The 27,532-nt window shown below is 42.7% G+C and overlaps 1 protein-coding gene across 1 annotated transcript in view; it reads right to left on the reverse strand.

Moving 5' to 3' along the window:
• HMGA2 (high mobility group AT-hook 2) overlaps positions 1–27,532 on the reverse strand; it is a gene marked incomplete at both ends in the record, with an annotated part of 104,082 nt that overhangs the window by 5,271 nt on the left and 71,279 nt on the right. Inside the window, one exon of the mRNA XM_079549468.1 lies at positions 14,107–14,139. Coding sequence (XP_079405594.1) covers positions 14,107–14,139 — 33 coding nt within the window. The remainder of the gene's footprint in view (positions 1–14,106; positions 14,140–27,532) is intronic.

Here is a 27,532-nt window from a genome sequence, read left to right on the forward strand (position 1 = left end):
GTTTGGAAACTCATATGCAGTCTTGTTCTTGTTCCCCATGCTCTCTGATTTGAAGCAGATACTTCAAGCTGCGTTTTCTACTGCCTATGAGCATGCCAACCAACTCAGAATCTGTACGGAGGATGCATTTTTTTGTTTGTTGAAGTCATTCCACTTTTATATAAATGGTCAAATGTTTTCTGAGATACAAAGTAAGCAGAAATAACAAAGCAAAATACTGATACTGTTCTGCAGGTGATCAGCCTGTGGCCTTTCAAATGCATAAACTTATTAAGTAAATGAAGGGTGTCCTCTCCCACTGCTGCTGGAACAATTTGTCTTGACTAGCAAAAAGGCTGCTCATGAGGATTATTGGATAATCCACATCTCCAGCTGCTGGAGGAAGTGTACTACCTGAGACAGCTGGAGTGAAGTTGCTGGGGCTGCCCTGAGACTTAGATGCTAGAAGGCTGAGAACCAGTGCCAACAACGTGGCTGAGAGCAATAACAGCTGTAGATGTCAGAGGGAGTTACCATCCTTGCACACCCACGAACCACTCTTACAGATCGCCTTCCTATAATGGCTGAAGTGTTTTGCAAGGTTAGGCCAAGCTTTGGGTCTTGAGTTATAGTTTCAGGCAAATGAAGGGGACCAGGACATTGCTAAAGAGCATCCCTTCCGGACAGGACAGGACATTCCTCTCTAAATTAGAACAGTTTTCTTGTTAGATTAAGTGAATACAAAAACATTTTTCTATCTCTTACCTTATCTGCCACTAGGAGAACTGTCTGATACAATGGAGTGATAATGACTCTGGTTACTCTGAGATAAAAGGTTTATCTGACACAGGATTTTTAAATCCAGGAGGACTCAGTGAGAACTTCCAGAGAAAGAAATTAGGGTGGTCTATGCATAGATATTCTGAAAAGTACCTAACCTAGAATCTGCTTCTCAATGTCTCCTACAAATGGGCTTGAATAAACCTGTTTCAAATGCCCAATTTTGCCATGGATTTTAGAGCAGCCCTGACATAACTCAGCAGTGAGGTTTCTGACAAGCACGTTGCTCAATGCTGAAGCCAGCTCTGGTGAAGCCTTTTGAAACTGAGACTTGTCTGTCTAAATCACATCAGGCCAGATTTCTTAAACACAGTTTGGCATATGAGTAGAGCAAGTGCCTTTTTGACCTAAGCAGGTCAAAACACTTTGAAAAAATCTGTTCCCCATGTGATTAAAAGGAGAGTGAAAATCTCCAGCAAAATCTCAGTACTATTTAGAACAATTTAACAAGGAAGCACCATTTAGAGTCCACAACAAACAGAACTAAAGTGAAGAATGATTCTTGAAACAGTCATGGATGCTGTAAGAACACTGACAGAGACATACTTCATCTTAGAGTGCTTCAATCCCACAAGTCGTAAACAGTTTTGGTGGAAAGGAAACAAAACGTCACAGAAAATAAGGCAGCAGTGCCATTAGAAACATACACAACTGAGCTGGAGCGACCTCAGCTCTGATGAGCTGCCCTTACAAACTTCTTGTGGAGGCTTTAAACTAGAGCAGAAGAAAACTGCTTTGTGTGCACACTCAGAGCCAAAATCCAAACTGGAGCAAAAGGCAAAAGAGGCTGTAATAATGGTCTCTAATTACTAATGCATGCATGGATGCCAATCTAGGCTTGTAGAGTCCACTGAAATGTTATGGGCCACTGCATAAGCTCTTATTTCGCTGGCAGTGGAGACCACAGAGCCCAGAAGAATGATGGAGTCCATGAAGGTAAACCCAAACAGGCCTGCCTATCTCCTGAGCCCTGCAGTGCTGGAAGGAACGTTGATGCCTGTGCATATTTTGTGTTCAGTGGCAGAGGAAGAACCATGGCGAAGCTCTGGCTCCTGGCAAGGAGGAGACCCGGGGAAAGGGACACCAGGACTGGTTTTGAAATCATGATCAGATCTGTGTTGTTTACCCTTTGCTTCCTACTCTTATTTTAGAACACGAAAAAGGGAATAAAGTAAGGCCTGTTAGGTTTCTATTCTATTTCTTTTTCCTCTGAAACAATTGCTTTTTACAGACAGGAAGCAACTGTCCGAAGTTACTCACCTCCAATCCTTTATCACTTAAAAAAGCAATACGGCTCCATTTATGGAGCCACTGGCAACTGTGGTTTGGGACCGGCTATCTATCCATAATGATAAACAATAAAATAAAACGTCTTCCTTTTGAGTCCCAGCTGAGAGATTTTGCCAAGCGATCAAACTTGTCTGAGCCTTGGAGCAGCAGCTTTGAAGTAATAAGAAAGAGATTGAAAACCTGCAGCCAAGAGCCGCACACACCTCATTAGGGCCCAGCTATGCGGGAAAGCCAGGCGGCAGCTTCCCGGTCAAGCCTGCCTGCCCACCAGAGAGGGGCTGCGGGAGAGTAAGATGAAAGGGCCTTTCAAAGGGGAAGTGCTCCACTGACATTTTTACGAGGACCGGTCTCCTGAACGAGCAGCTCAGTGCCGGGCATGTAACCTACTCGGAGAGCCAGCGCTGGGGCTACAGGGAGCTGGGCCTGCAAGGAGCGCGGCTGTGCAAAGTGGGGCTGCGGCCGCTGCTCTTTCTGAAGCTCCCCTGGTTTTCCCTTCGCTTCTTTTCCACTTGTGAAAGAAAGAGTTCAACACAGACAGCTCAACCTTCCCCGAGCTGTGCTCCGAAAAGTCCCCGCAAATGAGAAACATATTTCAGAAAGATAGCGAGCTGGGCCTGCTTATTTGGTTCTGCAGAGATCATGTGAGACTCTGCGGTACAGTTCAGCTAAATTATTTTTTTCTTTAAAAAAAAAAAGAAAGAAAAAACACTAAAGCTTAACAGACTTGTAAAATGCTTTTAAAAACGTCTGAAGAGTTTAATCATAGATCTTACCACACAGACACTGGTGAGGCTTTGTGCTGGCAGCAATGCAGAGTATTTAACTTTGAGAGCTGCAGTTCTGGGTTTGATTTTTGGTTTCAGACTAAACAGCAGGTCTGCAGTGAAAGGCAGGGCAATGACTCTTGAGCAAAATGGGGTAATGGGAATGCTTTCCTTGAAACCTTACTGATGGTGTAAGTGTGGAGCACCTCTCTGTGCAGGCAAAGAGCGCAAAATCAGAGAATTTTGTGTTGGTTTGAATAAGCGCCCCCTCCCGCAATGCCTCCTCGTTTTTACAGCAAAAAATTCTGTTGCTATTTTATTATGTAATGCTGCAGGCTAAAAATATATCCCTAATTTAAGCCATCTTGCCAATAAATCTACAAATACCAGGTAATCCAAAAAGGGTAGTCATGGTCTAATGACATACACTTCTTGTCATCTTCACATGTTCAACTCCTACAGGATTTAGAGCAATGCATTTAAAGATTTTTCAACTTCTTGAATATCTCCACATGATCTGGTGGGAAGGGTAATAAAATAAGGTCCTCTTCAGCATGGAGCAGGAACCCAACTTTTCAAGTTCCATCTGCACTGCGATCATAGGGAGAAGCTTTTTCTTTTTCTGGCTGGGCCTGTCCAGCTGAATAGGTACCAAAAATTTCCTTTTGATTGTAGAGCCTTTTATGGGAGTTTCTTTTCCAGTTGAGCACATCTATATTCTTTAATCAAATCAGAAAAGGTTTCTGGTAGAAATATGTGTTCAAAACACATTTTCTTTTAGGAGCGAGACAGATTACTGCAATTTATATCTCAATGTTAATCTATTCTGCTATTCGTAAATTTAAAGAAATACTAATGTAAATTACAGTACATGCCCCACCATATAACGCAGTTCTGAGGAGGATGTAAAAGTGATGGGCGAGCCACCTAACATATTGTAACTGCCTCTTTGCTGTTCTGATTTCAGTTCCCAAATTTTGAGTCAAAACAAGCATGATTATCGGGGAAAGGGTGGGAGGAAGCCATTTGCTGCCCTAAATCTGATATCTCCTGGGTCCTAGAGCTCACATGTCCCATCTTTCCAGACTCAAGTCTGGTTTCAATGGAGCTCTCATTTTTCTTCCCACTAATCCTGCCATGAGATCAATCATTGGTAACTCTGTGAGAAATTAAATACCAGGATGTGGGAAATCTGAGATCTGAATTTGGGCAGAATGTGGGTGATTCTTTTTTTTCTTTTCTTTTCTTTTCTTTTCTTTTCTTTTCTTTTCTTTTCTTTTCTTTTCTTTTCTTTTCTTTTCTTTTCTTTTCTTTTCTTTTCTTTTCTTTTCTTTTCTTTTCTTTTCTTTTCTTTTCTTTTCTTTTCTTTTCTTTTCTTTTTCTTTTCCCCCTCCTCTTTTCCCATGGTTGTTTTGTGGCAAATAGCCCTCCAAACCCGAGATCAGAGATTGGCCCTTAACAATGTGACTGCATCAACAGATCAGAAGCAACATAAAAAAGTACACTGGCAGTATCATATCCTGTTTTAATATAAGAAACAGTTATTCCTAAAGGGAGATTTTGGCCAACATTTTTTTGAAAACATTCTGGCATTTCCAGAAATGCCTTCCAATGGGATCAGCAGCAGAACTTCATCATGGTGATGTTCACCATCTGGAGGAGCTGACTTCATCAAGAATTTAACATTTGTGGCACTGGAATCCCAATGAAATAGAATCCATGAGATAGTTTGCTATGGTGATGTGAGTGCTAAAACACCCAAGAGATAGGCAGTCATTTTGAATGGCTTTTTTTCAGTCTCTGTGAGAAAAGCGTATTTATTTACTTAGGTCCCATATGCAGGAAACTGAGATCCTTACATACATTGGACAGCCCAAAGACATAGGGTGGGTCCTTTGTGCACTGCTTTGCAATGTGTCAATGTCCGAAAATGCCTACACACTCCTGCAGCCTTCACCATGAAGTACTTGGGAGCATGTGTCACTGCACAGCCTGCTAAGAAGCTTCCTGACTCTTTATTCTGTCCATAAGTACAGCAGCACCATGCTAACAAAATCGGATGTGCAATCAACAACAGTGAGCTCACAGCTCCTCTCCAGGCAGCAGCCTGCCTGTAACAGCCAGCGCTTACTGGCTGCCTTGCTTCACACTGTCACAGCACAAAGGGCTAGCACAAAAAGAGAGCAAGATGGAAGTTCCACTGGCAAAAGTGGTTTTAGAATGTCCTTTTTTATTTCATTTTGCACTGACTTTAATGAATCCTTCGCCTGAGTTCTTCTCTGTGAGCCTCATGACAGGAGGCACGCTTGTAAGTCCCACTGCTCCATGCCAGCGCTAACATTTGGCACAGGTGTCATATGCTGACAGGCTGCCCAGGGAGGATGCATCTCTCTCCAGAATAGCATGGCAGCACTGATTTCATGGGACTAAATTCACCGAATTCCACAGATACCCCACAGTGACTGACAGAGTGACTGTGAAATGCTTCTTACACTTCCATTCTAAGACTGTTGTTTTAGGCAATAAGGGGACCTTATAAAATTCCCCCAATGCCATGGAAACTCTAGAATTAAATAAAATATTGGCTTCTTAATGTTTCCTTCCAGAATGTGTTTAAAGATGTATATCAGTTAATAAGGGCTGAGTATACTGCTGTTTTTCCTAGCCAAATCTTTTTTAATACTGCTGGTATGCACATACTGTAAATGACTATTCTAGCAAATCATTTAACAGACGACAAATGTGTTTTCCTTGGTCTTAACTTCAAACCTCATTGTGTTCCTCTAATTTTACCTCCATTACAGCATACTTCACTCATAACATGCAATTTGAAACAAAACTGATATGGTCCTGAACAGGCAAAGCAAAGGTGCATCAATTCCTAAAAGTGGATTGTGGTATCTTGTTTAAGATTGTCTCATACAACCCTGAAGCCAATCTGAGTTACATAAGGCCCATATCCCATGTTTTTCAATGGAGCGAAAGAGCTGGATTACAGCCCTGGGACACTTTATATATATGCCAAGAAATAGGGCATCTTTTAGTGACTTCAGCTGGGTGTGGAGGAACAATGATGCTGATTGTGAAAGACGTAGAGCCTTTACGAGAGAGCCTCAGTAATGAAGCCCTCAGTGAAAAGAGTGCTTTTGTCTGCACAGCCTTCTGACACACCTCATCTTTGCTAATTAGCATTTTGATTATTTTTGTTGAGGTCCAACAGCTGATTGTTCTGGTAGTTTCAACTTTCTGGATATCATTCTGGAAACATCCTAAAATAATTCAAATTTTCAGGGGGTGGCCTTCCTAGAGTCCTGTACACTCATGAAGCTGGATACCCAAATTGGCTGTATGACTCTTGTTACTCTTGGAAACCTTGGCCAAAATGCACAGTATATGTATGTAAAAGTAGCACTGTTTAACTTGCTCTCGACTGGCATTTTTTAAGCAGTGCTTCCATTCCAGCCATCCTTCTCAGAGGTGTTTCCCAGGCACACATCACAGCTGTGTCTCTTCTGGCTACTAGTGAGATTTTTCGATTCTGTCAAGTCAGAGCCAGGTTTTGAACTCAATGCGGTGCCTCCCTTGTCATCTGTGGTCACAGCCACAGGGTCAAACACAAGGCCTCCCTGCTCACAGCCATCCCCTGCCCATGGTGGACTTCTTCCCCAGGCAGGAAGGGGAAAGAAGTAGGAGATGAAGAAATCACAAAGATGTCATACTGCTTGCTTATGGGAAAGTTGTAACTTACCCTCTGGCCCTCAAGTACTCAGCAGCAACACCTGCTCTGAGCGCCATGTGTGGAGCTGCCCAATAGTTGGAGTTTCTGGGTGTTTCTGTGTGCTCAGCATGGAGAATTTTAGGAGCAGGACTTGCCTCATACATTGCGAGAGAGCAGCAACCTGATAGCATGTCTGTATCGAATTGGCTAATGTGTGACCAGCTCTGCGTTCAGATGGCTGCTTCCTGTGCTAGGGCTGATGTCAAGGAAATTGTGTGTTCCATGTTTAAACAGGTAACATAATCTTTTCATGACTGCTCAGAGTAGAAGACCCCTCCCAGGTTGGGCAATGTGACACTGCTGCTCTTCAAATGACTCAGAAATGACTGACAAAGCCAGGGCATCTCCAAGCTGTACATTACAGCATGCCTGACTCTGAATCCCACAGCTCATTCCTAATAAGCCAGGAAGCAAAAATATCTTTGGAGATCTGATCCCTTTTTAGTTACATCAAAACATGACAGCCTGCATGCTCACAAGTTCCTTATGAGATGGAAGCATCAACATCTCAGTTTCAGCAGATGATGTTCAAGTCACTGTGAGACCTCCCTAAAAAGGGACTTGCACGCTGCAAGTGTTCAGCACTGATATATACAAAGGACATAGGAGGCTCTTCCACTACCTCTGTTCCTCAGTGTAAGGGAACAAGCACTTCAGCTTGCATTTAGATCATGGGCATGCCAAGCAAGGTGATGCAGAACTCAGCACTGAGGTAGGCGCTGTATGAAGCTGGGACATAACCAAACTGTTTTCCTCCTGTTTGTTTGTTCAGAGGCTCTTTGACCTCTGAATCACTGACTGCACCACAGCCCAAAGCTGAGTGAGTGGCATGGATAATGCCTCTCTCTTGGCAACATGTGCAGCCTGAAAGCCTCCTTGAGTGAGATGCACTGAGCCGCTCTCCAGGGGACCTACTTCCAGAGTGATTTCTGCAACCACTGCGGTGCTGCAAGACACAGACCCCCTCCTCCCCTGCAAAATCTGCAGCAGTGCAGCTGCTGAGCAGGACTGCTGGGTTCAGGGAAGCTGTCTTCCGGTCTCAAGAGAGAGACTGGGCAAGTAACGGTGTGGGGATTTGCTACTTTTCTCAGCCAGGCTCCCAGATTCTGTCTGTGGGGGAACAGGGCTGCCTGTGTATTTCCTGGTACATTTGGACCAAAAAGATTAAGGGCTGGATTACAAAGGTTATTTGAGTATCTAAAGATGTGCTGTTAAGTGAAGCAGCAGTTTATGGAGTACACTTACATTTAACTACCTTTGTAAAACATCTGTCTGCTCCTTTTGGAAATGCCAAGTGAGCTCATTTTATGTTTTTGTTACTGATAGAAAGAAGCTCAATTGAAGAAAATATTTGAACGAGCTGTGAGCAAAATCAATTTCTATAAAAGTGCTTTTCATAAAACTGATGTGCAACGTGACCCTGTGGCTACACTATGTAGTGTGTAGAATTGTTAACTGCTGGCAATGCTTGCCAGCCTGGAACTGAGACCACCATCAATAAAAGAAACTATAAAAATGCAAAAAAGATCATCTTATAGAGCAGCAACATACACCCTATGATCACTGTATTTTTGATTCTTGATTCTCTGAAAGTTACCGAATACCTGAATATACTTGTGCTCTGAAGATCATTTTTTCTTTCTTTGATTTCTTCTGGTTACATAATTTTTCAGCTTCCTTAATTTATGTAAAATCAAATTTCTGGAAGCAGCATTCTCAGAAATGTTATTCAGACATGGTTATGTAATAAACGAAAATCACAAATCTGAATTATACAGTGATTTGGGTATTTAGGTGAAATCTCATTGCATCATACTATTCAGGTTCTATTCACAAGTTATGTCATATAAAAACAATCTTTTTGCTATCAGAAATGTCCAACTTCCTCTTCTAACCCTCATTCTTTAGTGCTTCATCTGTTCATCAAACTGGATATTGAACTTCTTTATTTTTCTCCACATATTTTTGTGTTTGTTTCAGAAACTTGTGCTCTTTTTAAATCTACTTTTTTAATTATTTCATTTGAGACAAATTCTTCAGAGTCCCCATCACCATAAACCAACAGTTTCTATCTTTCTCTGGAAACCACACCATGCAGTTCCCACCATTCTATCCTGAAAGGAGGAAGAAAGTAAGACTTCAGTCCTGGCACTCCCCGTGAGACTCCATCTACTGCAACTATGTGGAAAGTAAGAGACTCTCCTGATCCCCTTAAAATCAAATTCAAACAACTCCGAGGGTAATTGCAAGCTCTTTCTTTCGGTAAGGTAACCAAATTTCTTAGGGATTCTAGCTCTAGTCCACAAATTTGGTATCATTTTTAATTGTTTCTTTATTTTGCATTTTTCTTTTGTCAGCAATCCTGAAGGATTGCTAGAAAAGGCAGAATTGGTAACAACTTTTCAAACTAGAGCCATTCTTGAGGTATTTTTATCCATTTCTTAAAACAATCTCTTCGAATGAGAAAAAAGTTTCAAGAACACTCAGAAGCCATATATGGAAGGTTTTTCCAAAGCAAAAGCTTAAAAAAATGAAAATTAAACATACATTGATTTAAAAAGTGTAAGTGGTGATAATAATGTGAAGCTTTGGAAAAAACGAACCTTCCAGGGACACATATGGGAAAAGGGTCAATGCAAACAGGTTATCTCATCGTGAAGTTATTTATGCAAAAATCCAAAAGGCATTGTGCCCTGTCAGGTGTGGGAGGAGAGCACTGATCTGGAGGTCCCACTGTGGGCCCAGTGCTTGGTCCTGATGGGAATGCATGAGGAGGTACAGTGAGTCCAGCCTCACTGAGTTGTAATACCCACATGTTGGCATGCATGCATATGGTGCCGAGGGCTTCCAGAACATATAAGGTGGTTCCTACAGCCATCTTTGGGAAAAATTCAGTGTTTGCTTTAAAAATGACAGTGATAAAAGAAAGGCGACTCAATCGTTCAGAGGATGTTCGGGAGTAGTGTGAAAAACACACACGCACCCTATGTTGGAAGTGTAAAATTCCACATACATACAGAAAGTAAAGTTTTCTCCCTCTGGAAACTGACAACTTCCCAATTCTCTGTATCAGTAAACACAGAAAAAGTATAGCACACACAACACAACTTGCTGGATGAAGTGGGAAGAGTGACAAAAACCCAGGGTACCAGGTTATCCTCTAGGGCAAAGGTGTTCCGAGAGCCACAGCTACAATGAGAAAAGCTGCACTGCTCCCCAGTGGGCAGGACGTAGGTTGGGCTCGAGCAGTGCCATGTGTTCCCTCAGAGATCTGAATGTGCCTGTGTGGCAGTGAGTGATTTGCCAGCCTTTTTGCGACACCAACAGTTTCTTTCAACCCTGAGTCCTTGCTAGATTGAACCTTTCGAGTCCTTCTATCACATTTCACTCTGTGGGGAAAAAAAAAAACCTGTATGATGTGTAGCAGGTACAGAGAGTCTTGTGGAAGTGCAGATACACTGCAGGGCACAGAGAGGTGATGCAGCACGTGGGCACAGCAGGCACTAGGGCATCCCAGCATGTCAGAGCTGCTCCACAAGCATCATGTCTCCTGTTCTCAGCTGCACTCCCGAGGTCTGATGCTTCTGAGCTGCACATGAATATGTGAATCATCAGTGCAGCTCCTCGACTGCAGAGCCTGTCTGACACTTGTAGGATTTACTGTTTGTCCTACACTGAGTGTATATGTAATGGGTCAGCTGTGGAGCACATATAACTTGAAGTTGTGAGGTGCATATGTATTATGACTAATTAACATGCATAAATTAATTGCTATCAAGACTAAGAACTGAGTAAGATGAATAAACACAAAGAATGTACATTTGCTTTCCTATACAAAGCAATATTTTTTGGTCTTATTCTCGTTAGGATTTAATTTTTTGTTTGTTTTGTTTTAAGAGCAACTAATGCACTTAGTGTAAAATAGAAAATTACACTTGGGCTTGGAGCAATATGCTGCCTGTCAGACTCTGACACAACCTCAAGAAACTGCATGGATTTCAGATTTAAACAGACCTCCTGAAGAGATTATAAAAAGATTTTCAAAGGGTTATTCCACACTCACTGGATTTCTCCTCTCCAGGACGATAAAAATAAAACATGTCCTGTTTTCAGAAAACTTTGATAGCTTTCATGATGTTTTCCTAAAAATATCTATTTCCTTTGTATTACTTAAGAGTGTAACTCTCCCATATGGCAGAGGCTACAGCCGCTACAAATAGCTTAAAAACAAGGAAAGGGAGAAATTGGTTTTGGGGCTGTTTTTTTTGCACAGCTCGGTAATATTACTTCATCGTTTGTACTAAGTTTGGCTGCCCATTCTTCAGAAACGGTGGATTTAAAGAGAGTTTCTTGTTTTTGAGGTTTAGGCACATATTTATGTGAAGGTGCTAAACTTCCTGATGGCATGCAGTCAGGCTCACTATCTTTTCTTCATTTCCCCACGGAAGTGTGAGCGTATGCGTCAGTGAACATCACAGAGGTGTGTACAGACTACATTATTTAAAGCTTTCCAGCTGAATTTACAGTTGCATTTGCTGTCTGCATGATTGTCACTCTTCGTAGCACTGGGAATGTTTGAAAATATTGCAGAAGTTCATAAAGGCATCTGTACGGCCCTAAGTAAGCAGCAGATATTTATAAAGAAATTTAGAGCATGAGAGAGTCCTGTGCAATGCTTAAAACCTGGGAAAAGGTGATGGGAAGGAAACTCTTATCAATGGAAGGAGAATGTGATCCAGTTTTGCAGCTCCTATATTTTTAAAAATAACACAAAACCTAAAGGCATATGCAGTAGGAGCAGGAATGACAGCAACAGTGATGTAAACTAGCATTCACAGAAATCTTTTAGAAAAGGCCAAATATTTGAAGTGCTGCACTCAGGGATAAAGCTTCTGCTGCTTCTACTGTGGCAGACTGGGGTACACAATCACCGTCACACAGCGGTTCCTGACCGCAGCCACTTCAGTCCCCACTGATGAAGAAAGGATACATTTCTAACTTAATCCAGACTGCCACATGGTAAAGCCATCTGGGAGGATATTTTGAAGGAAACAGATGGAAAAGGAAGAGATTCCTCTGTATGTAGAGTAAGATTTACATTATCCTCCATGAACTTCCATGTAGTCCCCATGTTTATATAATTTATCATTATTTCCTTAGACAGCTCAGATTAGGAAGCCTGCATGAGCTCATGTTCGTGTTGTTAATTCTGAGACTGAACCTCCCTCCTTTAAAGGGAAAATCGGTAGTGTAAAAGAGAATGGAGAAAAGCTACAGGACTGCAGTGCAGCCCAGCGTCATGAAGCTCCTGGCTGTCCCAGGAATTACACTGCTTTACCTCCTTCTCCCAGCCTCAGGAAGATGCTGCCACGAGTGCTTGCTCTCAGCCATAAGTTTATTCCCCATCATGCACCCACAGCCAGCAAAACCGCAGTGTTGTGTAAGCAGGAGTGTGGGATCAGGGCCTAGCTAGACCAGGAAGGGTTAAAGACGAGTCAGTGATTTCACTGAAAATCCCTCAGGCCAAGGATTAAAGAAAAGAAATGTTCTCTGAGTGAAGACATGGCACACAAATAATTTAAAGACTAATTCCGCTAGTCCTGTTGTGATGACTAGGGATTGCTAAAAAGCCCTCTCACTCCTTTTATGTGTTCTTTCATGCCTTCTAGTTTTCTATGCAAATGCTTCCATTACTAATGGGGATGTCAAAGGGCTCCGCCTCTTGCTGTCTGACCAGGGAGATGCAGCAGCGGCTGCACCCGGCTGGCTGAAACACCCATGGCATGACAACCACAGCCACTGCTTTGGGAAAGGAAGGATGGGAAGATCCATCCTGGGAATCTCAGTGCTTCCGTTCAAACTCCTAGATCATTAAAGCTGCCATTACTTTGTTCTTCTATCAGAATATGGGAGTCCAGCGCTCCGTTTCATCCTCCAGCACCCCAACTCAGCCTTGGTCCCAGGCACTCCTTCCCTTTCTGTGCCAGGGCTCACACTCCATTACCACTCAGACAGCCTCCATCTCTGCCTCCCGGATTTGGCCTCTCTTGCACAGCACGGTCTGAGCCTCCTGCATCCCCAGTGCCATGGAGGAAAGGGCTGGCTCTGTGCCTGCCAGCAGATTTACTACCAGGCTATCCGAGGAACAGCATGACTGCGGCCCTCGCAGTTGAAGGATGTAAGTGAGACCAGGGAGAGGAAATATCTTTTATTAGAACAACTCAGTGTGTTTTGAATTGTGTGTTGTAGTCAGAAGGCTGTAGATGGTGAGTCCTCAGGGACTGGTGCTGCATTTCTTCTGTGAGCTGGCCTAATAAAAGACATTACCTCTCCTTGCAAAACTTACCTCACTTGAAGACACTGCAACACTCATCTTGAACGTTATCTCTGCTATTAGGAGGCATTAGTATTGTTGCCAGTGCCACTGATTCACCACTGCTGTGAGCGTATTGATTTCTTCTGTAGAAACTTGATTCCTACACATACTTTAGGGAGTTACATCATTTCACCCCTTCAAATCACAGCTAGGATGTTTTCTGTTTCTTATGTAACAGCTCTTAATTCAGATTGCAGTAGACATTACTATAATGCACACTGTACAATAATGTATTAAAACCATAAGGTGGAAAAATGAAAGTATTATTCCCTTCTGAAAGCAGACTTCTCTCCAGAAAAGCAATAGCCCATTCTGCTCCTGACTCAGCAATCATTCATATTCACCAAGGAACGGTAGTTCTGCCCCATGGAGCCTGCCAAGTAGGGATGGACAGACTTGCTCCCATGCCCACACCTCTTCCCTGCTGGAGCATATGTAACAAAGTTACGTAAGAGTTAGTGGAGTTTTGTTTCATTTTGATTTTCTGTTTGCTTGTTTGTTTTTCACATGAGTGTCCTGGCGAAATAAAATGGAAGAAGCCATGAAACCAGAGTGTTTGACTGGTTTCATTACAACTTACCTAAGATATTAAAGAACAATACCATGCAACAGAATATCTTCAAATGTGTTAGTCTTAAAGATGAATCCAGTTTAATTATCAAGTTCAGCCTATTTTACTCAGGATTTAGAGACTCATTCAGACCAGTGGAGAGAATGATTTCACACCTGTGTCCCTCCTTCCTTTAAGCAGACATCAGTTAGTCAGGTTCAGGGCACACACAGATACAAGTCAGACTTGCACTAGATGCATGTGGCTGTGTTGCCATTAGCACTTGGCAACTGCAGGAGGACATGTCCTAGCAAGCACTCTGGTTGTAGCTCTATTGCTGCCTCCTCTCCTTCCCGAGGGCTACTGCATGATTTGCCTGAGTGGTTCTGCCCAAGAAGCCAGCAGCTATCCCCTGCTTCATATTATTGATGCATTTCCCTTCACTCGTTACAGTAAATGAGACCAGTCTAAACATTGACGGAGTATTCAATTTAAGATAGTCCAAGAATTTAAAATTGGCTTTTCTTACCTGAGCAGGCTTCTTTTGAACCACTTGTTGAGGCTGAAAATTCAAAAAAAGAAAGCATGATGAGAAGCAAATTCATTGACATTTCCATTCAGCATAGGAAATAAAACACAGGCAAAATGTACATTCAGAACTGGAGTGATGAAGGAACCCAGCTCTTAAGAGTCCTACACTTATCAAGACCTTGCTCTGATTACTCTGGCTGTAGAATATGTTAAATTTGTATAAGCAAAGTCAAAGTGAAGTCTAATTTATCATGTTGTGACTTCCAGCTCTTCTATGGCATGGCTGGATTTACTCTGCTGCATTACTTCATACAGCCTAGTTCTATAGTCAGATTTTGCTATCTCCATGAATACTATGCTGTGCACCCTCTTCCACACTCTTTAGTGTGTAAAGTGAGTTATGTGTAAGCCCTCCTTCCTGACCTGCTTGTACAGAGGTGAGGGACCTGTTCCCAAGGCAGACCAAAGCCAGCCTTGTTGCAGCCAGCAGCAAGGGTGAATGTGCCTCTGGCCCCAGGAAGCTCTGGTTTGGGAGCTCCAAATGGTAGAGGTGATGAGCCTCACAACCTTCTTGGGAAAGTTTTGGGATGCCTATCACTGGGTTGGCTGGACATATGAGCAAGAGATACCGGGGCTGTGTCCACCAACCCATGCAGGAGCTGGTGGCACAGCCAGGGGCTTAGGAGCTGGCTGCTCCCACCTGGAAATGGGAAACAAGGTCCCAGACAAGCTGGGAATACCACTCAGGGCCCTTCATCCCACCTCCTTGCCTGGAGCTGAAGGGAGCCGCAGGGAGGAGGAGGAGTACCAGTTAGGGAGCTGACATCCACATACTTAAAATACACCACGGCTCTGGTGGTGTGACCCCTGTGGGTGCAAGGAGCTGTACAGAACAATACCATCACAGATAAGGGAAGAAATCCTGACACCCTGAGCACAAAAGGGCTTTTCTTATTTCAGTGGGGCAAAGCAGCCTTCCCCCACTCCACCCCCCAGGATCTTCTGTTTTCAAAGCATATGAATGGCACCCAATGATTTTCTTCCTGCCCTTCCTTCCTGCCTGTTCCTAATCCCAGCCATGACTTTAGTTGGCAGAAGCCAACATGCTGTCCCTCCAGATAGCCAAAAACCTAATTTTCATGACAGTGTAGTAGGAAATAACTGGAATATTTCTGAATAAACAGTTTAGTGTAACTGGCCTTTCAAAGCAGTATTTCAGTGGGAAGGATCGATGAAAATGTAAATTAAATGTAACTGATTCAATTTAGACTGCCCACCACCAGCATCCCACTTTAACAAGAGATGCTTTGTTTATTTGCAGTCATTTTTCTAATTCAGTGGAATCTTATTGCTGCTTTATTTTTGTACCTCTGCCTCAGGCGCTAAGTTCTGCTTTCACAGAAATAATTAACCAAAAAAAAAAAAAGAAAAAAAAAAAAGAAGAAGGCAATGATTGGGTCTGTCTTTAGACTTTGAGGTGGATCTTTTCCTTTTCCGTTAAGTTCCCTTGCAGTGGAGAAGCGATTAGTAAGGCACACATTTTCCTGACACCTTTTCCAGGTGGGCTGCAAGCCCTGAACTGATTACAGGCATTTGCTACTCTTGGACAAAGAAATTATTTGTTTCAAAGAAATCCTTCATAATTGCAGAATTCACGGAGCTCTTCAGTAATCTGAAAGGTTTTTCTGCTTTGTTTTCTTTTCCTTGCCTGCTGATTACACCTGTGTACGTTTACTCCCAAGCCCTATGAAATCTGCAGACATTCTTAGCGGCTGACTGCTTTCTCCTGTTCAGAAATCCCCATATATTTTTGGCTGTGTGCACCGCATTCATGTGACTCTCACACACTGTAGCTCAATGAAATCTTCTGAAAGAGCTGCCAACTCACCAAATTTTCCATGAATTAGGTCCTGACACTTCAATGAGAGGAAAGACAATGTCTGAAACAAGGCCAGCCCTGGCTTTGTGCCTAGTATGTGTCACCATAATTCTACCAGCTGCCCTTCCACACAGCACTTCATACTTTTCAGACCACCAGAAAGCCCCTTGAATGCTTTCAGTGATAGCTGGGGTTTGAGCTGCCAGTGTGTTTTCCCAGCCTCTGGCACCCAGTGGCTCCAGATTGGACCTAGAAAGTTTTTGTGTGTATTTGTTTTGTTTTGTTTTTATTTTTATGAATGGCTTTTGCGGAGGACTCTGACTCAAGCACCACACTATACGGCCATTCATAAAAAGCAGAGGGAAAATATTGTACTTTGCCCAGTTGGAAACCGTCTGTGATACTGACCAAGGCTTGCAGGAATCCCAGTCATTTGAGACCTCTGCTATCTCAGTGCTGCATGTCAGGAGCTCCCTGACAGCGTTTGCTCACTGCCAGCCAGGCTTCCAGCAGAGCACAGCGCGTGTTCTTTCTCCCTTAAATGGAAGAAACACAGTTCTGAAGGACAAGGAGCTGGGTCAGCTCCTCGCCAGGATTAGTGGCACACTGCAGCGCGTGGGAGCCGTGCTGCTCCTGCCAAGCCCAGGGCGGTGGCTGTGATGGCTGTATCATGGCACACAGGGCACTGCTCATCCCCTGGACGAGCCCTGGACACAGGGCTACTGGGTATGGGCACTGGGTACCACAGCGCATGCACCCTCACTGGGGCCAACCCAAGCCAGCAGAACCAGGGCACGCAGGAAGAATGGAACATTTCCTAAGCAGTCTCTTTGATTTCATTAACTGTTGTGCATGTGATGGCTTTGGAACCTTCTTCACACACTACAGATACAAACGCCTCTACTTGCTAAGCTTTGTGTTCACTGAGTTAAGAGATCTTTTCAGGGCTTCAAAGGAGACACCTCTGATTGAAAAGGCTGTGGCAACTGCATGTCAACTAGCTGGGAAGAAAGGGAATCTGTCTTGGTTATGTATGGAAAAGACTAGAACCACAAAAAGCCAGGGAGAAGGAGCTTTAAAGAGGTGCTTTGGAGCAAAATGAAGTTGTACATGAGACATGAGGGCTCTGAACTATTACATATCCCTCCAGGAGCCCACAGAATACAATGGCAGGTCTCCTGCACCGCCAGAGGCTGCCTCACTTATTTCAGTGATGATATGCATGCAGAGTTCTGTGAAACACACAGCTTCCACATCTTATTTTTATCCCAAGTCGGGAAAAACAGCTAGTTTTCACCGAATCCACATCAGCTGAAATTTCATATATACAAAATCAACTTTTACATCAAATTTACATCAAATGCAAGTGCAAGGCAATCTTCAGTAACTTTCTCAAATCTGTATGAGGCAGAAAGACCAAGCAACAGTGCTGGAAAAATCCTGTGACCATGTCTTGTCTATATTTCAAGAAGAAATCCAAAATGCAGCAGAATGTTTTGCCACGTTTAAACTACTAAGTAAATGTGGGATAAGACAAATGCAGTAATTTTGAACTTTGTGATAAGATCCCTAACTCTGAAGAGAAAAAAATTAACCACCTAAAGAGCAACGTATACAAACCTTTTGGGAGTTTTAACACTGATTTTAAGATTTGAATGTTCAAAGCCCAATTGTTCTACAACATACTTTTCCCACACCTCCTCTGTCACCTCACCCCTCACTTTATTTTCAAATTCTGTCACTTTACTCTTTGTCAGTATCTTACAAGCATCCTTACAGCCTAAACCTGGCTCAGGCATTCCCTGTTGGACAAAAATGATACCATCAGATAACTTCTCTCTCTGTTGGTAAATACAGACACCGGTCAAACAACTTCACTGCCTTCTTTATAAGAACAAAAGAGCAGCCTCGTGTGTCGAGCCCATATTCATCTTGTACCAGCAGTCAAAAGTTGTATCAAATTCAATTTGTCACACTTGCCTTTCTCTGGAGCGCTTCCCCTTACCCTGTGACTTTTCCTAGTGCTATAATAGGGACAGTTAAGGGTAAGCCTATGTCAGCTAAGATGAGCTACGCTGGAACACATTTTTAATGATCAGAGATAAAAACACTGGTCTGCATGCAAATCATTCACCGACTGCTGTGCCTGAAGCTCCAAGGGCAAGCTGCAATCACGATGCTCCTAGATGTTGTGTTGGCATCTCTCTCTTTAAATGGAGTATTATGAAGATGTTTGACTGATGCTTCTTGGCAACTGTGACTTTTTGCACAGCTTGACACAGAGAAGACATTCACATGGAGGTAGCTCTGCTGGTGAGGCTAAACGACCGTGATGGAAACTAACATCCAGTTGGGATGACATTTATAGTGCTGACAGCTCAGTGTTGTGCAGAGATCGTTAAAATAATTTCATAGGTCACCAAAACATTTGTAGTTCTAAATTAAAAGATGAGTAAAACCATATTTAGACTTTTTGTCTACATATCCTAGAAAAATCAGGAAGTTCATATTATACCAGTTGAAACCAATGTAATCCAAAATAAATCATGTCTTCCAAGCAGTTCCATATGACAGCACCATAACTACTGCTCAGCCCTACAGCTTTAATTGGTTTGAGTCCAGCCTTTCCCTCACTCTTTGAGAATGCATTGAGATACAGTGCTGGGACTGGAGGTCTACAAAGCCCATGAGAGCCTCTTTGCCTTTCGATGGCTTCATGGCCATCAGAAGAATTGCACAGGGCACTGTGCCTGTCACTCACTCCTCCAAGCCGGAATGCTCATGACTTGCTTTCGAAATTATCTTCCCTAAGAGAGGAGAGCAGAAAAGCTTTTTACAGCATCATTAGCAAGGAGAGGCTCCCCCTCTGCCCAAGCAGGAACTGCCTGTGTTTTGCAAGGACAGGTCATGAATTCTCCTGCCTACACCCCATGTTTGCAGCCAACTGGTAACTGGGGTGTCAGTGTACGCACACTGCTGTGGGTCGTTAGGATCTAACAGCAAAACCATCTGGCCCTAAGAGTTCAAAGGAGATTTCACAGTCCTCTGTGCAGTCTCATAAATGAGGCTAATAGTAATCTGTGGAGAATTTTGGCAAAATCTCTGGAACTTTTATTCTTTATTTTCTATCCTACTTGGCACTACTCAGAGTTCTTTATACAAAATACAAAGTCAGGTCATTCAAAAAATATTTATTAGCTTATTAAACTGACCTCCCCTGACTGCTGCTGGAAAACCCTGCAACATCTCAGGAGCTACACCAATAACTTTAGGTGATGACAAAGTAAATAGTGCTTCTATTCCACTTGTGGAGGAGAGCAGAAAGCATCACAGTTTTCCAAGTACACAAAGTGACTTTTAATAATTATTTGACTGGCACTGAAATTTCATATTTTAATTGGCAAATCCAAAACACACTGTTTCACATTACTCTTTTGGTAGCCTGAAAATTCAGGCACTGGCACATGTATCCAGTCAGGTACATATATATGCAATGGAAGCCAACAGGCTGACTTCAGTGGGGATAGGATTTCATACATTCTGCCTACAAAAGCTACTTTCACTACAAAAACTTTGTGGGTTGCTACTTTGCAACGGTTTTGCATCTGGGGAGGATAAAAACTGTGAAATAAAAGTATCGAAAATCCAATTCGGCCTTATTTTATACTAGTATATTTCATTATTTTTTCAATTACTTCGACCCAACCTTCCTCAGAGAGATTTCCCACCACAATTGAATATCTTAGAAGTACAAATCTAATGGTGAGAACAGGAAGGGAAACAGTGCAATTTTTCTTCATCTGCTAGCTGTGCTGATAGTTCAAGCGCTACAATACCCCATTGAGTTTATCAAGGATATAATCAAAATTCAGGGCAGAATAGTTGTTAGTTCAATGCTCTTGATAGATGCTACTAATTTTTATGATCTTTCAGTCAGTACCAGTTACATTTCCATAAAATAACTAAGGCAGAGAAGCTTATGAAATGCCCATTTAATACGCCTTGTGTCTGTCGTTAAATACTATAAACAAAGTTTACATTGGTGCACTTAGCTAAAATAATACATTTGAGTCCCACATCTCAGATGCAGAAGGATCTGCTGCTGCTGACTGCTCTTCTTAAATGATACCTCTGTTCTGTTTGATTCCCCATTACTTTATTATCATCCATCATGCATTTGATAAGCTTTCCTGATGCATTTTATTCAGGTTTCACCCAGCACACTGTGCATTTTTCTGTTAAAATAATAAGCAGCAACATTTCTACCTTTCAGAATAATTCTAGTACAAAATTTAGCACTGATGGTTTGTTGATAAACACGGATAGCACACAAACTGGTTCCTGTTAAGCAAATGTCATATATACATGCCTATTTATAATCTCCTGCACAAACAGACCATTGAGAATGCCAAATGGGAGGTTCATTATTCTTAGGTACAGTGTAAGAAAAAAGACTACATTTTAGGAGACCAAAATAAATTATAAGTTATTTGCAAAGAAATCTAGATTTCACAATCCAAGGATATAAACTGGCCAGGAACTACTCAGCTTTATACCTTGCAGACTTCTCCACACAGTTAACTATTGTACAACTGTTTACCTCCAGATTATCTTGTCTGTTTTGATACAGCAACCCTTCTGTTCACATGCATCTCTCTTGACCCATATGGAAATAATTTTTGGCTACTCCTAAACCAGCTAGATTTGAATTGATGACCTAGAGGTGAAAAGCACCAGATCAGATTACCGTCCGGTTCCTGCTTTTGTTGTAGTCTTCCCTCTCTTCTCATTCAGGCGCCTCTCACCATACAGACCATTAAATCAGAGGCTGCTCTGCCTCTAAGACCATTTCCAGCAGAACCACCTGCCTAGAGCTGATCAGAGCTGCAGGACTCAGCAGTGGCCTCATCCTGGGACCTGACTGCCAGGAATTCCTCAGCCTCCTTTTTTTTGCAATGGTCTCCAGTGAGGTAACACAACAAACAGGGCAGGAAAGTCCCAAATCAGACTTTCTGCGAAGTTCGCAACCATTTGTAAAGTGAACTTATAACTTCAAAACATAACTATTCCTAGGTAATATTTATCTTTCCGGTCTTGCATCTTGGTTCTCATCCTCCATTTTAAGGTCACAAAGACCTTAATTCATTCAGTAACAGTGTTATATATATATTACACAGACAACTGCAGGACAGTGCCTAAGCCCAGTGACCAGGCACCGTTTAGTCACTCTACATCCCCTTAGAAAGAGCTATCTACCCCATCAGCTTAAGCTGAAGTAAGGATGGAAGGGATGTAGGCAGCCTCTTTTGCATATCCATTTCTGACCCTTTGGAGATAGAAAGCATCTTGTATGGAGCTTATGTGGTCATCCCAGGCCTGTCCCTAAAATCCTGCAGAAGCTTCCTCTTTCCATTCAGCCCGTTCCTCCTGTGACCTCCCATTGCCCTGTGATGGCTGGGCAGGGGTTTCCTCTGAAGAAGAGGCACACAGTGCAAGGAAGGCTGGTTGCTGATTTTCTGCAGCTGAGGATCTGGCCTGAGGCACTTCTCTTGAACTTTTTTTGTCTGAACACATCCATTGGTAGCCACATGGTTGGCTGGGGATATTTTTGTACGTCTGGGATATACAGATGTCTGATGGTTGTCTGTCTATCGAATAGATTTGATAATTACTACTGCCTCCAGAAAACTGATGCTGCTGAGAGTGTCTGTCAGAGAGTCCGAACATAGCCTGCTGACATCCTGGCACAGTTTCATAATGAAGTCTGTGTCTGAAATAGAAATACATTTTCCATATACTCGAAATATACCAGGGGCTTGGTGGCAAGTTGTAATTAATCCACTTCCTGGTGTGATGAGTTTTTAGGTCATTCTGGTGCATGATATATTAAATTCAGAACTCAGTTCATAGTTATTTTTAATGGAAATTACATTCATTGTGTCCAAATCAGTGATCTGTAGGCACTCCTTGCAAAGCAGAAAGAACCTTTGGTTTGCATTTCTGGTGTGCTTTCACCATTCACTCTGTAACAGTAATTTCACCACATGCATCATTCTGAAAGCTGCGAGGCACAGTGATGCATTTTTAAAGGTGGCAGCAAAACTGTTTTCTCTGCAAAATCTGCAAGATTTTGCAAGACTGCAAAATCAAAGTCTACAATATCATGTCACTGACCTCTTGACAGCAGCACAAATATGAACACTGTCTGCACACACACTGCTCTTGTTCTGAAAGAAAGGAGGACAAGAGGGAGGAAGAAAGAGACGCTGCTACTCATAATCCCAGCGTCATTTTGGAGTTGTGCTATTTACATCCTGGACGGACTGAATTCAGTCCGATCTAGGAGAGAAGGATTTGATCCTAACTTTAAAAGGACGATTACCTGACTGCTCAGCTACAGATATTTAAAATTTTCTAAGCTACATCTGATCTGAAGATCATCTTAGTTGCGTGGGCCTAACAATGGGAACACCAAAGGTATGTGTGTTAGTTGTGCATGCAAATCCCCTGCAGCTTTTTTCGTTATTGTGCTGTAACCCGATGCCACATCGAGAATGCAGCGCCTGGAGCACCCCACACAGCCCTGCCACAGCTCACAGCAGTTTCCTTGCTCACAGGGCACCTTATGGGCTTGGAAAGCAGTCTGGTTTTAAATGTTACTGTTGCTAGGGAGCTCTTGTTAACGTTTTACCAAAGGCTGTTCATTCCAGAGAACCAGACTGCTCAATACTCATTCTCAATTCCTGACAACCTTTCCATACTTTGTTGCTGCTGTTGATTGTTTTTAAGTGACAATACAAGCTGGATTTTTATTTTTTTTTTAATTATTTTTTGGTACTGCAAAAAATAGAGCAAAATCCTGTTCTTGGCTAAAATTGGTTGCTGAGTCTATTCAAATAGGTAAATGCTTTCATCTCCTGGCAAGTCACAGTTTATTTTCATTGGATCCTGTGTGGTTTGAGAGTGCCAAATAGTTACAAGTTGGTAGTATCTGTGGCTAGGTGGTTCTGGCAGCAGAGGTGAAGGTTGCTGGATGAAGGAGAAGGATAGCAGGCCTTCAGGTGATGCTGTGGTAAGCAGAGAGACGCATGTTGTCTGGGCATTAACATGCCCTGGGTAGGCAGAAGCCTGATTTACAGCTGAACATAATCCACCTTCACAAGATCGGGTATTATAATAGCACCAGACCTCTAAATGGCAGCTGCAAGATCATTTTAACAGTAGCAGCAGTGTGGCCAAGGATATCCTGATGCTCTAGATTTTAACATGTATGAAAGCTACTGATGGTAGGGAGCGAGGCTCTGCTAGTGGGCAGCAGGATGCTCCAGGCATCCCCCTGTCCCCACGTCCCCTGCCAGTGACTCCAGTGCCCAATCTCAAGCAAGACTTTATCCTGGGAGTGAAGCCGGGTAGCCTAGAGTGCATCCAGGAGGAGCTCTATATCAGCCCCATAATTACCAGAAGTTGCTGTGAGTCCACTGTTCTTTCTGGAAAACCCCCACGGCCAACAAGGAGGCCACTGGTGAAGGAGGGACAGCATTGAGAGGAGAGGTAAGGAAACTGGAGTACAGACTGGGACAGTGCGTATATACCTAGCAGTTTCTGGAAATCTTTGGCTGATAGGAAACAGTGCTGGGCTCTTTTTGGCTGGGTTGCATGGGAGGAAAAGGAAAGATCACAATGGATGGATGGAGAGATAAAAAGGGACAAGGAGAAGAGGTCAGAAGGAAGATGACCAACACACAACATTTTCCCAACTTGCATACAGGTAAGAATGAGTGTGCTGCTCTGTAAGTGCAAAGCACAAAGAGGAAGCATACGGAAATATTTCTTTTTGGCCACCAGCATGAGCAGTACTGTCACATTTTGGCTTCTCTTTTGCTCTTAAAAGCATGCATATTAGTGACATGTTTGGTTTTGTGCTCTTTTTTCTGAGAGCAATTGAAAAATTTGGTTAAAAGGATCGCTGGGTATTAACGGGGTTTTCTAAACTTGAAATCAGAACCAGGCTTCATCTTCTCAGATCATGGAAAAGCAGGGAGAAATAGGAAGGCTCCCGGACTCCCCACCTTGGGGAGTAGAATGATTATACCCACACGTGCAAGCAGAAAAACAACCTGTTGCTCAGGGCTGATGGCAGCAGGATCCACAGGGGCTCGTGCTCTTCCTGAAGAAGAGCTCAAACCATCTCTCAGCTCAGCAATCTGAGCAGAAACAGATCTGTTTCAGCTCTGCGGTTAGACTGCTCTGCAGCGCGACAGCCAGGACATTCACTCTTTGTTATACAAGCACTTCAAAAGGGTGGGGGACAGTGATGGGATAAGGAGTTGCCCATGCCTCTTCATCTTTCATCACCTCTCAGGAATGTGTGTCTTCAGGGCTAATTTAGATGTATTTACGTTTATAAATGTGTGGCCTTTTCAGCCATGTTTTTTAACTTTAATTCCTGTCTGCCCTTGCTGGCACATGCCCTTGGCAATTTGTGGCTGTTTTGCTCATTCGGCGTCGTATAATTGTCCTTTATTACTAAATCAATATTTTTTTTAATGGTTAAACACAGAGCTCATGAAAGTGATATAGTATAGCTCCATTTTGCTTAGCAAATACTGGTTTGTTTTTTTTTTTTTAATATTTTTGCTTTTTCCCAAAAAGACAATGTTTTGCTAACTGTAAATTGGTTTGCAAGCCTCAAACTGATGATTTCATGAGTCTTCCAGATGCATCGCCACAGTTCCAGAAAGCTTCCTGACTGACAAGAAAGCCAGGACTTCTGTGAGATCTCCACATCAGGATACTATTAATAAACATTCTGTACCTCAGAAGGAACCCCCCAAAATCACGCACGCTCCATATGGTTTCCTGCTCAGCATTGTGGTGGTGCTCTCCCTCTCTTTACTCCTAAGTGTCCTGGGGCCCGATGACACTCAGGCTGGGGTTAGTTGAACCATCCTTTGTGGAGGTACTCAAGATCTCAATATCCAGCCCCAGCCATGACTTAATACATGAAGACATGCTCATCTGAAGACATGTCCACGCTCATCCCATGACAAGACGATGATGTTTGTGCTTACACCAACTGGCAAGAGACCAGATGGAAGAACAGGATCTTTGTGTCCCTGAAGACAGAGCACAGAGGAAAGAAGGTTACGGCTCTCTGCCAAAGATAAGGGTCTTCATAAAACAGGATGTAGGGTAACTTGGCACTATTGATCATTTTATTAGGAAGGATCCAGCCCAAGAGTTTTATTTTCATGAGTCCTTCCACATAAAATAGTTGGTCCATTTACATTTTTGAACCTTCACATATAGTACTGCCCAGTAAGACCTAAGAGTGTACTTCCCCCTGGCTGTCTCAGCCATGCTGCACCCCATTACAGGGGTCTGATTGGCACAGTGTAATAGACAGAGGACAGTACATTTAGTTCCTGACTACAGGACTAATTCCAATCTGAGCTTTTTGGTACCTACACTCAACTCCATGCAAAACCATTTGGGAAGTGCCTGGACACCACACTGGACAAACATGTTCACCTATCTCCTCATCAGTATTACTTGTGGTGAGTTTCTTTTTTTCCAAATGCATTTGCTTTAATCATCAGTGCTTCTTTAGAAATGAAAATCTAACACATTACCAGGAGAGACCTGCGATGCTGTGTTAAGGGGTCATACAGGTATTATACCTTGGCTCAACATGGATATTCTTACAAAAAGATTATGTAATAAATGAGATAATCAAAGAAGAACACAACATTGAAATACATAATCTCATCTCTGAATAGCCCTTCTTTTGCAGATCCTGCAGTGATTTTCACACTGGAAGTGATTTGGGAACCTGAAAAAAGGATCTGCATCACTTTGCACTGAAATGCAGCCATTTCTGGAATGAGACCTGTCTTAAGAGCACAAGACAATCTTGCACACAGTTAGGACACAAGGTAAAGAACGCCATAACCAGTTTAAGCACAGGGAAGGAAGGATGTAATTACACAGATTGGAATTTGGCCAGGACATCAGGGTCAAAACCTCGACTCTTTTGAAAAGAGCCATGGGAACTCTAATAATCACAAATGGTCGGGGTCTTGATTTTACATCTCATCTGAAAAACGACACCTCTAATGATGCGATTTTCTTGAGTACCATGTAAAGGCATTCATTCAAAGTGAATAAGAAAGAAAAGTGCATCCTGCTGCAGCAGCTAGGTATCCTTGGAGGTATTCATTTTATTTCCACTAAGCCTATTAAATCTGTTAGCTCATGGGACATATATATACCCTTTTACAACAATGGTGTTGTGACAGAACTGGACAATGTCACAAGACAGAACTCGGTTTGTGATGGATTTATTTATCAGCAACTCAGATCACTTCCCCACTGTTTTCACAATAGCAACACTCATCCCATGACCATTCCATCACATGACTCATGTTGTCTCCAATGTGGATCACAATGACTTTTTAATCTAATGAGTGGCTACTAAACAAAAAGACAACTCTGTGTTGCGATGTTGGTGATCTACGGTATTCTTCATGATTTAAGGACACAAAGACATCACTAAGAAAACATTTTAAAAGTCACCACCAGCTACAGGGTTTTGCCAGTTTCATTTGTGAGGATAAACAGCATCACTTTACATCTGTTTTACTGAGGAAAAAAACAGTACTTAGCAGAGAGGACAGGCTAGCAGCTCATGCATGGGTAGACACTAACACTTAGCAGAGCTCAGCCAGGATACCGTAACTCAGACATACATTAAACATCTCAGATTCGAAATTATGCCCATATCTGTTCTTCCATGCCTGTATATATCTCTCCAGAAGCTCATGAGCTGTCTTGTTGCTGGACTACATACTGCAGACAGCCCTGAGACTAGGAGGAATTAAATCCTTCTATGCTGTAAACTGAAAAAAATACTACAGCTGGTATTTCCAACTTGACCAGTAAATACTCATTCAGCTTCTCATCCTGTTCCTGTCTTCCCAAGGCACTGTACAGCTCTTGAGCAACAAGCAACAAACCCAGCAAGCAAGGTGGAAAGATTCTGGGGCAACAAGGTCTTCCTGCAACATTTATAGTATCTGGGAAATTTACTGTCCCTGTACTAAGTGCTGCATTGCTGATCCCCTCACAGAAACAATACATGTTCAAAGTACTGACGAAAGATGGGCTGTGAGGAAAAGAGCTCCAAACAGGTGAAACATTTCAGTACAGAATGTGTCAGTGTCAAAAATACCTGTAGGAAGGCTTCTTGGAACTGATCTTAACTTCTATCACATTCCCCATTTTTTAAACATGAACATAATGATAAGAGTTTGTCACCCCCATTCAAATGCCACCTCTAAGAAGGAATGCCCTACCAAGTACACTTCTACACAGTCTGTAGCAGATCTGTGCTTGCGATGGACTTCCAACAGCCCATTCTGCACAGGAGGTCACATCAGATAACCACAGGGTCCCATCTGGCTTTAGCATCTGCAAATCAAGGATCAGATACTTCCGCAACTAGTATAACAAGCAAGAGCTAGTCTGTCTTGTAGAATGACTGCCA

The sequence above is a fragment of the Tetrao urogallus genome, assembly GCF_951394365.1.
Source record: "Tetrao urogallus genome assembly, chromosome: 1".
Classification (NCBI taxonomy): domain Eukaryota; kingdom Metazoa; phylum Chordata; class Aves; order Galliformes; family Phasianidae; genus Tetrao; species Tetrao urogallus.